General features: G+C 37.0%; 1 protein-coding gene across 2 annotated transcripts in view; it reads left to right on the forward strand.

Annotated features, from left to right (window-relative positions):
• Frmd3 (FERM domain containing 3) overlaps positions 1–14,757 on the forward strand; it is a 185,686-nt gene that overhangs the window by 134,531 nt on the left and 36,398 nt on the right. For both annotated transcript variants that reach the window (XM_005352660.2, XM_005352659.3), the window contains exons 8-12: positions 2,917–3,005; positions 8,106–8,169; positions 9,436–9,524; positions 11,823–11,897; positions 12,171–12,239. In XM_005352660.2, coding sequence (XP_005352717.1) covers positions 2,917–3,005; positions 8,106–8,169; positions 9,436–9,524; positions 11,823–11,897; positions 12,171–12,239 — 386 coding nt within the window. The remainder of the gene's footprint in view (positions 1–2,916; positions 3,006–8,105; positions 8,170–9,435; positions 9,525–11,822; positions 11,898–12,170; positions 12,240–14,757) is intronic.

Consider the following 14,757-nt stretch of genomic DNA (forward strand, 5'->3'; position numbering starts at 1 on the left):
TTCCAAATCAAATTATTGGCATGCAGGCCTGGCAAAATACCCTTAGATTTATAAGGCCTTACCACAAAAATTATGTGGAAGATATAACAAGTAGGCTATCATCACATGTTTTGAATGTGATTAGGTTCTGTGCCAGAGACCTGGAAATGCTTGCTAATTGTATTGGAGTAGTCAAATTTTCCTAAAAATTAATATGCATTCATTTATTCATCTAGTGGATGATTTCCTTCAGAAAGTGAAAGTATTCAAACAACTTTACTTTCAAAGTTTTTACCAACAAAAGCACTGTCTTGGGGCCATCATTTTCAGACTTTCTTTCAAGTCCATCTCCTTTCCTCTTTGATGTCCCTATACCCACAGAATCATTCTGTACCATAGGCCTCAGTGGCTAGGGTAGGCTAGGTCTCAGGTAGGCAAACTTTTTATTATAATTCCTGTCTTCCATTCCTGACTCTTCTGACTTACTGTTAATACTCCAGTAACCTGCACATAGGGGCTTCTCCTCCCATCCACCAGCGTTCCCTGGATACTTTGCCTTTTGATGCAGACCCAGGTAGGGGAATGCTTTGTAGATGTACCCACTGGGACTGGGCGCTACAACTCTGCATTTTGATTTGTTGTGTTTTTTTGTTATGGGCTCCATTTATTTCAAAGAGAAGTTTATTTGATGATAAATAAAGGATCCACTCTTTTGTGGGTATAAAGGCAGTTATTTTTTAATGGTTGTTCTTAGGGATTATGCTGGTTATAAATTCTCCTCCAGTAACCATGACTTTACTAGCATTGAGCAGTTAGCTAGCTTTACAGTATGAAGCATGGACCCCCTTTTGTTTTACAGGGTGTTAGTTCAATTAGAGAGCTCTTGGTTATTGACAAGGTATGCCTGCCACTACTGCACTCTTAGGGTTATCACATCTTGCTGGCCATTGATGTGGTTTATAGGCATTTCAGAGAGTGGAACTGATGGTTGCCTCGCTCCTTTGGAAACTTACATGGAATCTTCTGGTACCATGAGTCCCCATAGAGTGGGCTTTCTGATCAGTTCCAGCTCAGATGTCTCTGGGTCCTGTTTCTGTAGTGCATGATATCTTCAGAAGTAGGATCCTACCTTCTACCAGTGTGGGGTTACCAAGGACAAAGCAATAGGCTGTAGGTTTTGAAAGTCTCTTGAACATTCCTGGCCAACAGGTTAGTGTAACTTACATTATATCCACAAAAAAAAAAAAAAAATTGTATTAGCTTTTCAATGTAGTCTTCAAAATGGAGAAATGTGAAGAAGAAAAAAAAAGAAACATTTTAAGTTACATGAAGTGAGAATATTTGTTGTTTTTTTCCTTATTCTCATTATTTAGCAACATTTTCCTCAAGTATGAAACATAAACAACTTTTATCAGAATTACCTGTCTCGCAGTTGCACATTATTTTTCTGTGTCTCTATCTCTCTCCTGTATGTGTGTGATACATGTGAAGGGGAGTGTGCACACACTATGTGTAGCTGAGTGTGCACATGTGTGTGCATACATGTGGAGGCCCCAGGTCAGCCTTGGGTGTCTTTCATTAATCTCTCTATACCTCAACCTAATTGGAAAGAGTCTCTCACTAAACTGGGAGTTTATTGATTTGGCTAGGCTGGTATTTTAAATAATCTCTCCTCATTAATAACCAATTAGGGTTACAAGCACACATTGCTAAATCCAGATATTTTTATATGTGAGTTTGGGGATATCAACTCAGATCTTTATATTTGGATGGGTAGCATTTTGCTAATTTAGCTATCTCCCAAGGCAATTTTCCTCATATCAATTTCCTAAAGTGGTTTTGTGTTTATATTCCCGAGAAATGTTTCATGCAATCAATATTTTCTTCTCTGCATTTTAACTAAGTATCAATCAGATAGTAACATTAATTCTAAGAGTTCTTGTCAATCCAGATATTAAAAATAAATTTTGGAGTTATTCTTTAGTATTTATGTTTGCACAAACCAAGCCAGATTATTAGCTAAGTATTGGTATTGTACTCAGTTCAGTCTGCTCATTATCAGCACCTGGGAAACATCATAAAGATCTGCTTGCCCAGGGCTTACCCAGCCCCTATTTCCTCGGGCTCTGAGCATGGAGGCCAAGCTGCCAGGTGACACAGATGTTCCAGGATGGTTTTACTTGTCTGTATTGGAATATGCATCTTCTTTTTCTACCTGTACAATTGTTTCATGGTATTTCTCAGATGCCTCTAGTGATTATGTAAATATGTTTGTTTTATCCAGTGACTTACAGTCTTTTTCTTTCCAGAAATGTATTCCCCTCTGTTCATTTTCTTGTTTGGATACTGACTGAATTTTTTCTGGTTTTATTGTTTTGGTTTGGTTTTTGGTTTTTTTTTGGGGAGGGGGTTGTTTTGTTTTTTGTTTTTTTTTGGTTTTTTTGCCTTTAAGTTATCCATAAGTTGCTTAGAGTTTCAGGTTTGGCTGGGAGTTAAATAGGCTTTTTATGGATACTGTTATACTGATTTGCCAGAGATTCTGCATATGGTTGAATCAGTTTAGTCAAAATGCTCAAAATTTTGATTTCATTGTACTAGAAATATAAGGACAACCAAGAACAGTTTTCTGGCATTACAGAAAAGATACAGAGCTCAAGTATTCACAACACTGTAATGTAGAGTATTTAGGAGAAATCTGTATTTTTATGTGGTTCCTGATAGGGTAAGATGTCTATTTCTGAAAGAAAAATAATACATAACCCTAGATTTTTTCCAGAGTTTGGAAGTCATGTTCTTGGAAATTCCACCTTAAAAACGTATTTTTCTGTCTTTAGTTACTGACCTTGGTTTGAATTAACCCAAGAGGAAGGAAAATAAGTGTGTCATTTATCATTTCTGTTTCTCAATCTAAATAGTTCTTCACTTTTATTTCTTCAGGATTCAAGAGGTGCTACAGCATTTTTAGGATTCACCGCAGCAGGGTTTGTGGTATTCCAGGGAAATAAGAGAATCCATTTAAGAAAATGGTGAGTACATCTTTGGAAAAATGGCTTTCCTTTTTCTTGATCTTCCCCTCCTTTTTCATTAGCATTATTTTTTCTGGCACTGTCAGGTAGTGAATTGCTTAGCTGTAACTGTCAACTTGATACAACTTAAAATTATCTGGTCTTCTTGTTAGCTTTTGTGAACTTGACACAAGTCCTAAATAGACCTGAGAAGAATGACTCTCAACTGAAGAAATTCATCACTAAAAATGTCATTACCACATAGGCATATCTGTCAACCCTTTTCTTGATGGTTATTTGGATGTAATAAGGCCTATCCCACGGTGTTTTACAGCATCACTGGGTGGGCCAGCCTGTGCTGTCTAAGAAAGGTAGCAGACCAAGCCACTGGAACAAGCAAGCTGTGTTCTTCCAGGATCTCTGCTTCAGTTATTGTCTCAATATAAGGAAACTATATTTTAAAAAAAATACTACCAGGAGTAGGTAGGGTCTTGCAGTAACACACCTGAATGTGTTTGTTTTGGAGAAGATTGTTACAGGATTTTGGAATTTTGGTGCATAACAGAGATTGACTGTTTCAAGCGTATTAAGCTATTCTGTGGGAAATTGGAATATAATGCTGAAAGCAATATAAACAATGGAGGCCTGGCTTGTGAATTTTCAAAAGAAAGAAAATATTATATCAGGGTTGTTTATATGATGCTTTTTATTCACACTTTGTGGAAAGGAAACTTTCTTTGTTTTAGTGGGACAATAAATAATGGTTACCTGAGACTGAAAAGTCAACTGATATTAATAAGACCACCATCATCAAGGTTAAATCTTCTAGGAAGTATCTGCTCTGGATCAGCACACAGAAGCTGTAATCCAGAGGGGACAAAACTGGTGTCTAAGAGACTCCCATATCATACTTTTGAAGGCATAAAGGTGTCATGATACACAGATGAGACTAAGCACCGTGTGGCAGGTTCAGAGTCCATGAGAAGGTCCAGGAGCTGTCATTTATAATGGTGCAGCCTCAGTTATGTTAGAAACCCCAGGACTGAAGGGGTCTGGGAAAAAGCTGAGGATTGGCAGTGAGTGCCAGAATCAGGGTTCCTAAAGTAAAGCCAGAAAGCAGGTAGCTGTCGGTGGAGGTATAGACTCCGGTGTAGATATTGTAATCTTGGAATTATCACTAAGGGCAGTGGCAGGTGTAGAGTGGAGGATGCTGAGCCTCTGTATGTAATACTGATTGTACAGCTAGAGTGATGGGGCCGTTTGAAGCCCAAAAGTGAATGAGTCCCAGATATTGGACACTAAGTTATTTTCACAGCTAAAGCATGTTTTCAATTTGATATGATTTTTCCTGTGCCTAGTGCTGCTTTTTTTAAGAAATAAAAAAGTGTGACATATTTTTGGTTTTACAGAAGCCAACAGTAAAGTTCCTGGATTTTTAAAGGAAACTTTGACTTTTAAATTATTGGAAATTTTAAAAGATATGGGGCTTTATTTTAGTAAAGGTATGACTGTATATTATATCATAATATGAACATAAGATCTTGGAGGAAGCATTATGGTTTAACCATAATATGTTTGTTGTCAAGGTAATAAGGAGTATATTATGCTAGCTAGTTTTTGTCAACTTGATCCAAATTTCTAGACACACATGGGAAGAAGGAATCTCAATTGAGGAATTGTTTCTATAAAATTGGCCTATGAGCTTGTCACTGAATAAATTTTTTTAATTATTACTTAAAGAAGGGCCCAAATTATTCTTACTAGTACCACCTCTGATTGAAGTGTCTGGGCTGTATAAGAAATGTAACTGAGCAAGCCAGAGGAGCAAGCCAGTAAGCAGCATTCCTCTGTGGTTACTGCTTCAGTTTCTCCCTCCAAATTCCTGCCTAGAGTTCCTGTCACACTGACTTCCCTTATCTATTACCTTTAAATGTAGAATGAAATGAGTCATTTCATCCCCCACCCCACAGAAGTTGGTTTGTTTTTCCATGGTGTTTATCACAGTGACAGAAAAGCAAGCAAACTAGAATATCTGAAAGAGAATCTATACTGAGAAATATCCTAGATCAGATTGGCCTGTGGACATTTCTGTGAACAATTGTTTTGAATATTAATTAACATAGGAGGACCCAGCCAACTTTGGGCAGCACCATTCCCTAAGCTGGAAGTCTTAAACTGTAAGAAAGCCATAGTTCCTGCTGCACCGATAGGCTGATGAAGTAGGTTCCTTGGTTAGAGCCTGCTGTATGGAACAAAGTGTTGGCCTGCCTTAAGTTCCTGCCATAACTTCTCTCAGGGACAGATATGTCCTGGAGTTGTAACCTCCAATAAACTCTTCTTCCCTTAAGTTCTTTTTGATCAGAATATTTTTCACATCAATAGAGATAAAAATGAAACAGATAGTAACCATTTACCATGTAGCTTCATAACAGAATTATTTATAACCTGTAAAGATAAGCAGAATCCTAACAGGTTTCCAAAGAAAACCCACAACCAATAGTTCTTAAATTACTCAAATCATTGAAACATAGAGTACTTCCAAACCCCTCCTTCAAAGCCAGTATTAGTCTAATACCAAAACCAGGGATACACACATGTTCACATGTGTGTGTCGTGTATGCCAATATCCCCGATAAACAGAGATTCTAAAATCCTTCAAATTACATACAGGCATGTATCAAAAAGAGTAAATCCCATAATCAAACTGGCCTTATCCCAGAGATACAAATTTAACATATAAAAGAAATAAATGTAATAAACCATATAAATGGACAAAAATACAAAAATCACATGATCATATCAATAGATGCAGAGAAAGAAGAAGCCTTTGACAAGGCTCAACATGGTTTCATAATAAAAGTCCTAGAACAAGTAGGAATGTAGGGAGCATATTCCAACATAATAAAAGCTATGTAGGAAAACCCACAGTCAATATCATCCTAAATGAAGAAAATCTCTAAGCAGTTCCATTAAAATCAGAAATGAGAGATAACTGTCCACTATTCCCACTACTTATCAGTAATATGCTTCAAGCAGCAGCTAGAGCAGTAAAGCAAGAGAGGGCAATTAGAACAATACAAATAGTCAAATTATTCCCAAATGAAGATGGTATAATTTTTATATCTAAGAGATATCTCATTCCCCCCAGAAAATTTGTAGAAACTATCAATATTTTCAGCACAGTGTTAGGATACATAATTGCCTTTTAAAAAATTCACTAGTATTTATATAGACCAGTAGCAAGCATGCTGAGAAAGAGATTGTGGACACACTACTATTTCCAATTTCTCAAATAAAATAAAGTATTTAGAATAAACTATACAAGGGAAGTAACAAACCTCTACAATGAAAACTTTAAAGAAACTGTGAAGAAAGAGAATGACAAAGATACTGGAATTTGAAAAGACCTCCCGTGCTTAGAACTTGATAGAATTAACATTATGAAAAAGATCTACCAGCCAAAAACAATTTCCTAATTCAGTGCATTCCTAATCAACAGCTTCATCTCATTTTTCACATAAGGAGAAAAAAAATTCTCAAATTCATTTGGAACAACAAAAGACCTGGAATGGCCAATCAATCCTATATTAACATTCAGTTGTTTTTAAGTGCTAGGTTCATCTAAGACTGCCAACTGTTCTATAGCATCTATTCCTACTGTGTCATACTTTTAATCTTCCTTTGTACCCACTTGTCTGTTCTGATTAGGATTCTCAGAACTCACCCGTAAGTTCCTTGAGTCTCAATGTATTCATTCATAAGATGGGTATTGGTTATATATGTCTGTTTTACAAAGGGCAAAGGAGCTGGAGAAGAAACAAATGCAATGTTTGTAAGAGTGCTTTGGAAATCTAGTGTAATTTGATAACTATAATTGTTTTATGATGATGTTGCTATCTGGTTTTCTTCTCTAGATTTTTCAGCATCTGACAAAGAAGCTCCAAAGTGTTTACTTCAGTCAATTCCAGGGTAGATACCATAGATATTCCAACTTAGTTTGGGAAGCATGGGTAACTTGAAGACTGCCCTCATTCTATCCCAGGACTGTAAAAGTCCTGGAGGATGTTATACACAGGTTTCCATAATTACTTGAGACCTGGTTTGGTTTGATTAGAAGCTGCCACACCTTAAGCAGATTAATTTCCTGTCTTTTCCACTTGACATTTTGTGGAGAGGTCATTGGAAACATGGAGATGGATAGTCTCTGGAGTATTTGTTTCTGTTTTCATTTCTTCAGGTTGCCTATGTTACTGGTACTGTGTTCATGTGGACCCCATTCTTCCTGGCTTCTTCTTAAACATATTTATTTGTTATAACCATGCATCTTTTGCTAAATCAAATTTTCTTCTCATGTAAATCATAGTTGTGTTTTTTTAAAATTCAGCTTTGTTACCATTTCAAAAATTCTATACTTAAACTGAAACAGGTGAATGAAGCACTGTTTCCTTTCTCATAGAAAAAAATACACATACAATATAACTATCCTAGAAATTAAATAAAAGGGATATTAAAAATCCACCCTTCATTTTACTCATCAAGTAAATGACCATGGATGTACATTCAAATCAGGTTACAACAAATAGCCTTTTGAGATAAAATCAAGGTTTGTCTTTGGACCATAATTTTTTGGACAATTTCAATGTGGATGGGGGTGATGCTTTTGAAAATTTGCAAGGCGGTATATGTTCTTCCTACAGATGGATGGAGAAGAGTGGAAAAAATTAAAAACTTTGAATTCATATTATTCTACTAACATTCTTCCTACTTTGAAAAGTGAACTTAAGAATTCATGTTTCAGTTGCTAATGTTTACAAATAATTCAGAACCTGTTAAATAAAAAATGTATCCTAACTTGTAAAAAAAAAAACAAAAGGAAGAAAGAGAAATAATTTTGATCGTGCAGTGAGTCAACTCTTGGGAAGAAAATTGCTACATAATTTACTCAGAGACTTCCATTCTCAATATACCATCACTTATGATAAAAATTTTTGATTTATTGTTGTTTCCTTGGCATTTGTAAGTCAGATAGATTTATATGGCAAAGCTAGGTGCCTAGTTCAGCTGTAGTTTTGTTTTGGTTTTTGTTTTTTTCCTTCTCACCCAGAGTCTTTCTTTTCTTAGGCCAGATGTTTGCAAATTCAAGTTTGAAGGGAAGACATTTTACGTGATTGGCACCCAAAAGGAGGTCAGACACTGATTTTAATAATTACTTGATGTGTGTGCATTTTCAAGTGTGTGTGCATAAGAGAGATCTAAGAACAAAATAGCTTTTAGTATGGTTGTCCCAAAAGAGAGTGACTTTGAAGAGTGGTGAAAATAGAAGCTGTTTGCTGAAAATATTTTAGTGATAGACAAGTTAATGGTAATCCACAGGTAAGAATAAAGTGAATAAGCAATGTTAACTGTACAGACCTATATAAAAGATAGATTGGGATAAACTTTATTAAATATATAACATGGACTCTCTCCATAAGTCTTTGTCTAAGACACAAATAAATGGGGCAAAAGATAAATTCTTTTTTGTTTTGTTTTGTTTTTCGAGGCAGGGTTTCTCTGTAGCTTTGGAGCCTGTCCTGGAATTAGTTCTGTAGACCAGCCTGGCCTTGAAACGCACAAAAATCTACCTGCCTCTGCTTCCCGAGTGCTGGGATTAAAAGCGTGCACCACTGCCCAGCAAAGATAAATTCTTATAAAAACTAGACAGCAGTCAACACTAGATAAAGTGTTATGGCCACAGTATATATGCCCAACTTGTTTTTCCCCCATGAATTTTTAACAGTCATCAAATATAGTTTGTCTGCTCACCCGGGAATGGACTTGGTGGAAGGCTGTTCCCAAAATACTGAAGTTTGCTGATTTTCTTGACTTTTGCTAATAACTAGAATGTTCATTTAGTGTTGTAGGAATTTTTTTGATTAATCAAGGATTGATAGATAGGTGTGATAACTGGAGCATTAGTGAAAATTATGGATCAGCTTTGTTTGGCATTTAAATAGATTAGTGATGTCTAAAGAATGAGAAAAAAAGCTATACCGTTTCAACTCTAGTGAACATAGTAATATTGGAGAGGTTGCTGGAGTGAAGGCTCAATGTATTTACTAGTAGTGCAATCATGATGACTTTAGTTTGATATCCAGAACCCACATAAACTTCTAGCCCCAGCCAAGGAGAGTTATCCCTAGAGCTTGCTGACTTGTCACCCTAGTTGAAATGGTATACTTCAGGTTCAGTAAGAAACTGTTTCAAAAAGTGAGTTTGAGAATGATAAATGAATACACCGACACCAACATTTTGCCTCCACACAAGAATACAAAGAGACCTACATTCCTAAACCACCTCCATGTACATATAAAAAAGATGTGTAGTGGGCTACAAGCACATAAACACCTTAATGAAAAACATAAATAATATGAACTGTGTTTAACATACCCTTTCTTGTTATTTTTATTAGAAAAATTCTGTCTTGTCATTCCATACTTCAACACCAGCTGCGTGCAAGCATCTATGGAAATGTGGGGTAGAGAACCAAGCCTTTTACAAGTAAGACTCTTGTGTTCACTTGATTATAGGTTTTTAAAGGACTCATGATCCGTTTATGCCTTGCCAACGACTACATACTCATTTTATTCACCACCGCTCTTTGTATTTATTCTATTTAAATGTAATGTAAATTTAGGACATAATTATTTATCATATACACATCTGATAAAGGATTAGTGTCTAGGATATTCAAAGAACTAAAAAATAAATAAATATAATGAACCGCCCAATTAAAACTGCTATGGAACCAAAGAGAGAGCTCTCAAAGAAGAAATTCAAAAGCTAAGAAGGATTTTTTTCTGCTTTGTTAAAAATGCATTCTTTCATACAGTACATCCTGAAAATAGCCTCCCTCTCTCCTCTCCTCCCAGTCAATTCCCACCTTCCTTCTTCACCAGATCCACTGTTCCTTCCTTTCCTTTCAGGGAAGAGCAGGCTTCCAAGGGTTATCAACCAAACACGGCATAACAAAATGTGATAAAACTAGGCACAATTCCTCATATCAAGGTAATCTAGGAGATCCAGTAGGAGAAAAATCATGAAAGCAGACAAAAGAGTCAAAACACGCAGACTCTTGCTATTAGGAGTCCCTAAAAACCCCACACAAAACAGCCACAACTATGTGCAGAGGACCTAGCACAGATCAATGCAGGCGCTGTGATTGCTGCTTCAGTCTCTGTGAGCCCCTATGAGCCCTGCATAGTTATCTGTGGGCCATGTTCTCCTGGTGTCCTCAACCCCTCTGGCTCCCACTATGCTTCCTCCTCCCCTTCTGTGTGGTTCCTGAACTTTGCCTAGTGTTTGGTTCTGAGTCTCTGCATCTGTTCCCATCAGCTGCTGGAAGAAGCCTCTGATTGGGCTAGGCAGCAATCTATCAGTATAGCAGAATACTACCAGAAATCATTTCATTGATTTTAAGTTTTGGTCAGTCATGGTTTTTTTTTTTTTGCTTTTTCGAGACAGGGTTTCTCTGTGGCTTTGGAGCCTGTCCTGGAACTATCTCTTGTAGACCAGGCTGGTCTCGAACTCACAGAGATCCACCTGCCTCTGCCTCCCGAGTGCTAGGATTAAAGGCGTGCACCACCATCGCCCGGCAGTCTGTTTGTTTCTACCCTAGGTCTCTGCATCAGCAAGTAATCAATTACAGGCCAGTCAGGAAATATGGATCATGGGCTCCCTCCAGTGGCACTGATTGACCACTTCCACAACCTTGAGCCACCAGTGGCCAATCACGTCTCATAGGCAGTACTGTAGACAGAGACTGCTCTTTTCATTTCCCAGCTGCCCATACTCAAATAATCACACAGAAACTATATTATTTACAACGCTGCTTTGCCAATGGCTTAAGCGTATTTCTACCTAGCTCTTATATCTTAAATTAGCCTGTTTCTATTAATCTGTGTATCACACGAGGTTGTGGCTTACCAGTAGGTTCTCGCATCTTTCTCCTTTGACAGCTACATGATGTCTGCCTGACTCCACATATATATATTTCTTCAAATTTCCTGCCTGACTTTATTCTGCCCTAACAGAGACCAAAGCAGTTTTATTCATTATCCAATAAAAGCAACACATATACAGAAGGACATCCCACACTATAGGGCAGGTTGTAGGTTGAAGATTTTATGTCTGGGTTAGTGTTCCAGTCCTACCACTGGAAATCTTACCTGGTTACAGAAAATGACAGGTTTGGCTAAGAAATATTTTTAAAAGGCTCACCGTCCTTAACTTTCAGGAAAATGAAAATCAAAACTACTTTGACATTTCATCTCACCTCAGTCATAATTATTAAGATCACAAAAATGAGGACAACAAATTTTAGGGAGGATATAAAGTAAGGGTGATGCATATTCATTCTTGTGAGGAGTGCAAACTGGTGCAGTCACTGTGGAAATCAATATATTAATTCCTCAAAAAGCTAGAAACATCTACCATATGATCTAACTATATCATTCCAAAGTAGTCTACTCTGCTACACAGATACTTGCTCATTCATCATCTTTGCTAATTTATTCACATTGATCAGAATTAGAAATAGCTAGGTTGCTCATCAGCTGAAGAATAGATTATGAAAATGTTGTACATACAAATAATAGAATTTCATTCAACTCTAAAGAAAAAAGTTATGAAAGTCACAGATATAAATGGAACTAGAAATAGGTACTATGTGGGGTAATTTGCATTTCCCTAGTTCCTAAGATGATGAATCATTTTATAAGATGGTTTTTAGTCATTTTTTCCTCTTTTGAGAATTCTTGATTCAGGTCACTACCACCTCTGCTATGCTTTTCCTTAAAGGTATGCCAAGTCAAGTCAGATCAAGACTGTGTCGAGCAGCAAGATATTTTTTAAAGGAAGTAGATTTCGATATAGGTGGGTAACAATGGATCCATTGCAGTGATGGGTGGGGGGAAGCACCCATTTAAATTAGAATGTTTGTAGATATTGTGTTTATGACCCTCTGTTAGTCTCCTTCCCAATCCATTGAGTTATGCTCCTGACAAGACAACCTAAACCTCCTCGTAAATTTTCCTCATGGAATATGGGAAGAGGTGGACCCTTGGAGCCAAATCTAGAGCATGTCCATACTCTTCCCCATTTCCTTGGAGTATCTACTCACTTGCATTATATTTGTGTATTTCATAGTGGTAAAGTTGCCAAAGAGGTGGTGGAGGCAAGCTCCAAAATCCAGAGGGACCCTCCTGAGGTGCACAGGTGAGTGAGGTGCTCCCTTCTGGCTTTGGGGAGGGTGTTTTCATGACAGACAAAGGCACTTAAGAGCTAGACTAACATACATGAGGCTCTGAATTCATTCTGCAACAGCGCAAAAAAATAATTTTTATCCTAACTTTTCTGATTCCTCTCTTATATCTCTTTATATAGTGACATGCAGCATGAAGTCAAGACATTTACTTCCCGCAAAATCTTCCTCAGATTTGACAGGGTTGTGGCTTGACAACAGCTTGGTTCCCTCTTTGGTAACTTGATATGCAGATAGGTATTGGGTCTAGAATGCCTCATGACTAAGTAAGAAAATGCCATTGGATGGCTCCCTCACCATGTCACACTGCCCTCATAGAATAGCTCTTACCATATCCTGCTCATCAGACATGGTCAGGCTTACTGCTCTGACTTCTTCTCTACGACTGAACAGCAATCCATCCCTGTGGTATCTGATGAATTTAAAATAAAATGAACACATCTGGAGAGTTTCTAGCTTCTTCTATCCCTGAGAAATAAATTAACCAGAGGCATACATTTACAGTAGAGCAATGACAATTTGTTGAAAAAGATAAAGAGTTCCCAAAGGAAAAAGTGGGATGGAGAAAGGAAAAAGAATAGCAGTTCAAAAGGCAACATTATACAAATTATTAGGATTTTGAATATCATATGGTCTTTTGGGTTTATTTGCATAGCATAAGCTTTTCCACACATGCTCTGCTACATAAAGTCCTACACACAACATCATGCATTTCATGTTTCATTAGACTCTAAGCCTTCACTAAGGAGTGCGTGTTTTCATACTATAAAGAAACATAAGTCACCTCAGGTACGTTGGAATACCTTTGTACCTGATCAAAGGTTTGATTTGCTTGGCCTTATGGAAAGGCCTTATTCCAGTCCTTCTCTTTAGCAGTGTGCTTTTCTATATGATAATTTAAAAACAGTTTACATATGGCCTCTATACTCCCAAAGACCAAACTATGGGATGAGAGGCATGACCATTATTAGGATCAAAGTACACACTTTTTTCTGAGACATGGTATCCTGTACCCCAAGATAACCTCAAGCTCACTAAATAGTTAGAATAACTTTGAAGTTCTCATCCTCCTACCTACATCCTGCGCATCTTCTTTAAATTGACAATCTATAATTAGTTCTTAGAGATTAAGTGTTTGTGTTTTCTTTTCCAAACTGACTTTATATGACAACAATTTAAGCCTAATGTATAACCTAAGTTTCAAACATCATGAATACCTTAAAGTGAACAGTCTTACCATGGCACCACCCCTTTTAAGGTAATATCATTATAGCCTATTTTAATTTTTAAATTAGGTGATATGATGGGCTTCATTATAGCATTTATACATATACAATATGTTTATATATGTATATATATATTGTTCTTTTTCACCTTCATCTCCACTTCCTTTTCAAGTTCCATCTCCAAAACATCCCTTCCTATCTCCCATGCTTCCCCATAAGACCTCCTCCACTTCTGATAAGCTAAATTATTTAGGGACTTTCTCATAAGACAATTGACACCTGTCTTTCCTTCTTCAACTTTGAACGCAAGTTTTTCCTTTATGTCTAGATTTTCTGAATTTCCTCCATTTGCAATAATATTGAATGAGTTCAGTGGTACTCCACCTTATTCCTGGAGTTACAGGCAGAAAGTACCTGTGACCTCCCCCAACATTCAAGGGCATCTCGACATTACCTGTTTCCCAAGAAGCTGAGCACAACTGAAGGCTTCAGAAGACCTGATGCAGATGCATTCAGCTTTTGATTTATTCCTGCTTTTGAGGAGTCCTAAGGGAAGCTCTCAATGCAGATCTGTAAATGCTGTTTCTCCAGCTTTAAAAAATAGGACAAACCTTCAGGGTCAGAGAATATAGAAGCTCTGATTGAGGGTACCTTGATGCGCCATCTAAATATGTGTCAGGCTGCTCAAAGATCAGAAGAGGATTTAAAGTACTCTTCCTCTCTTCTAAGCTGTAACAGTTTAGCATAGGAGAAAGGAAGATGGGGATAATAGAATATACCATGTTTACTTTTCCAGAAACTTTGGATAGGAAATAACCTTAAAGATCTCTTAGTTTCTTCTTTTTAATAGATAGGAGATTTAGCCATTTTCTTAGACATGAGATGTATCCAAGATGCTATTCAGAAAGCCCTTGACCTCTCTAGAGGCACCATGTGGTCAGAGCAGTAATAATGTGCAACCCTTTCATGTAATTTTTACTTTCCTAAAAGTCATTTGCATAGGAGGCCTGTTTCTCTTGGACCATTATTTTATTTTTAAACTATGTTGGCATTTCAATGTGGCTATCAAAAGTAAAACTGTAGTAATAAGGTTATGTTTTGTGGGAACTCTTCAGAAAAGATGTTAGTTTATATTGGCAATAATAAGTTATTAATTTAACATCCTTCCCCACACCCGAAATTCAATTCCTAAAAAAAAAAAAAAAAAAAAAAAAAAAAAATTATAGGCTTAAAGGCTGTTGCTTCT

The sequence above is a fragment of the Microtus ochrogaster genome, chromosome 10 (assembly GCF_000317375.1).
Source record: "Microtus ochrogaster isolate Prairie Vole_2 chromosome 10, MicOch1.0, whole genome shotgun sequence".
Lineage (NCBI taxonomy): Eukaryota > Metazoa > Chordata > Mammalia > Rodentia > Cricetidae > Microtus > Microtus ochrogaster.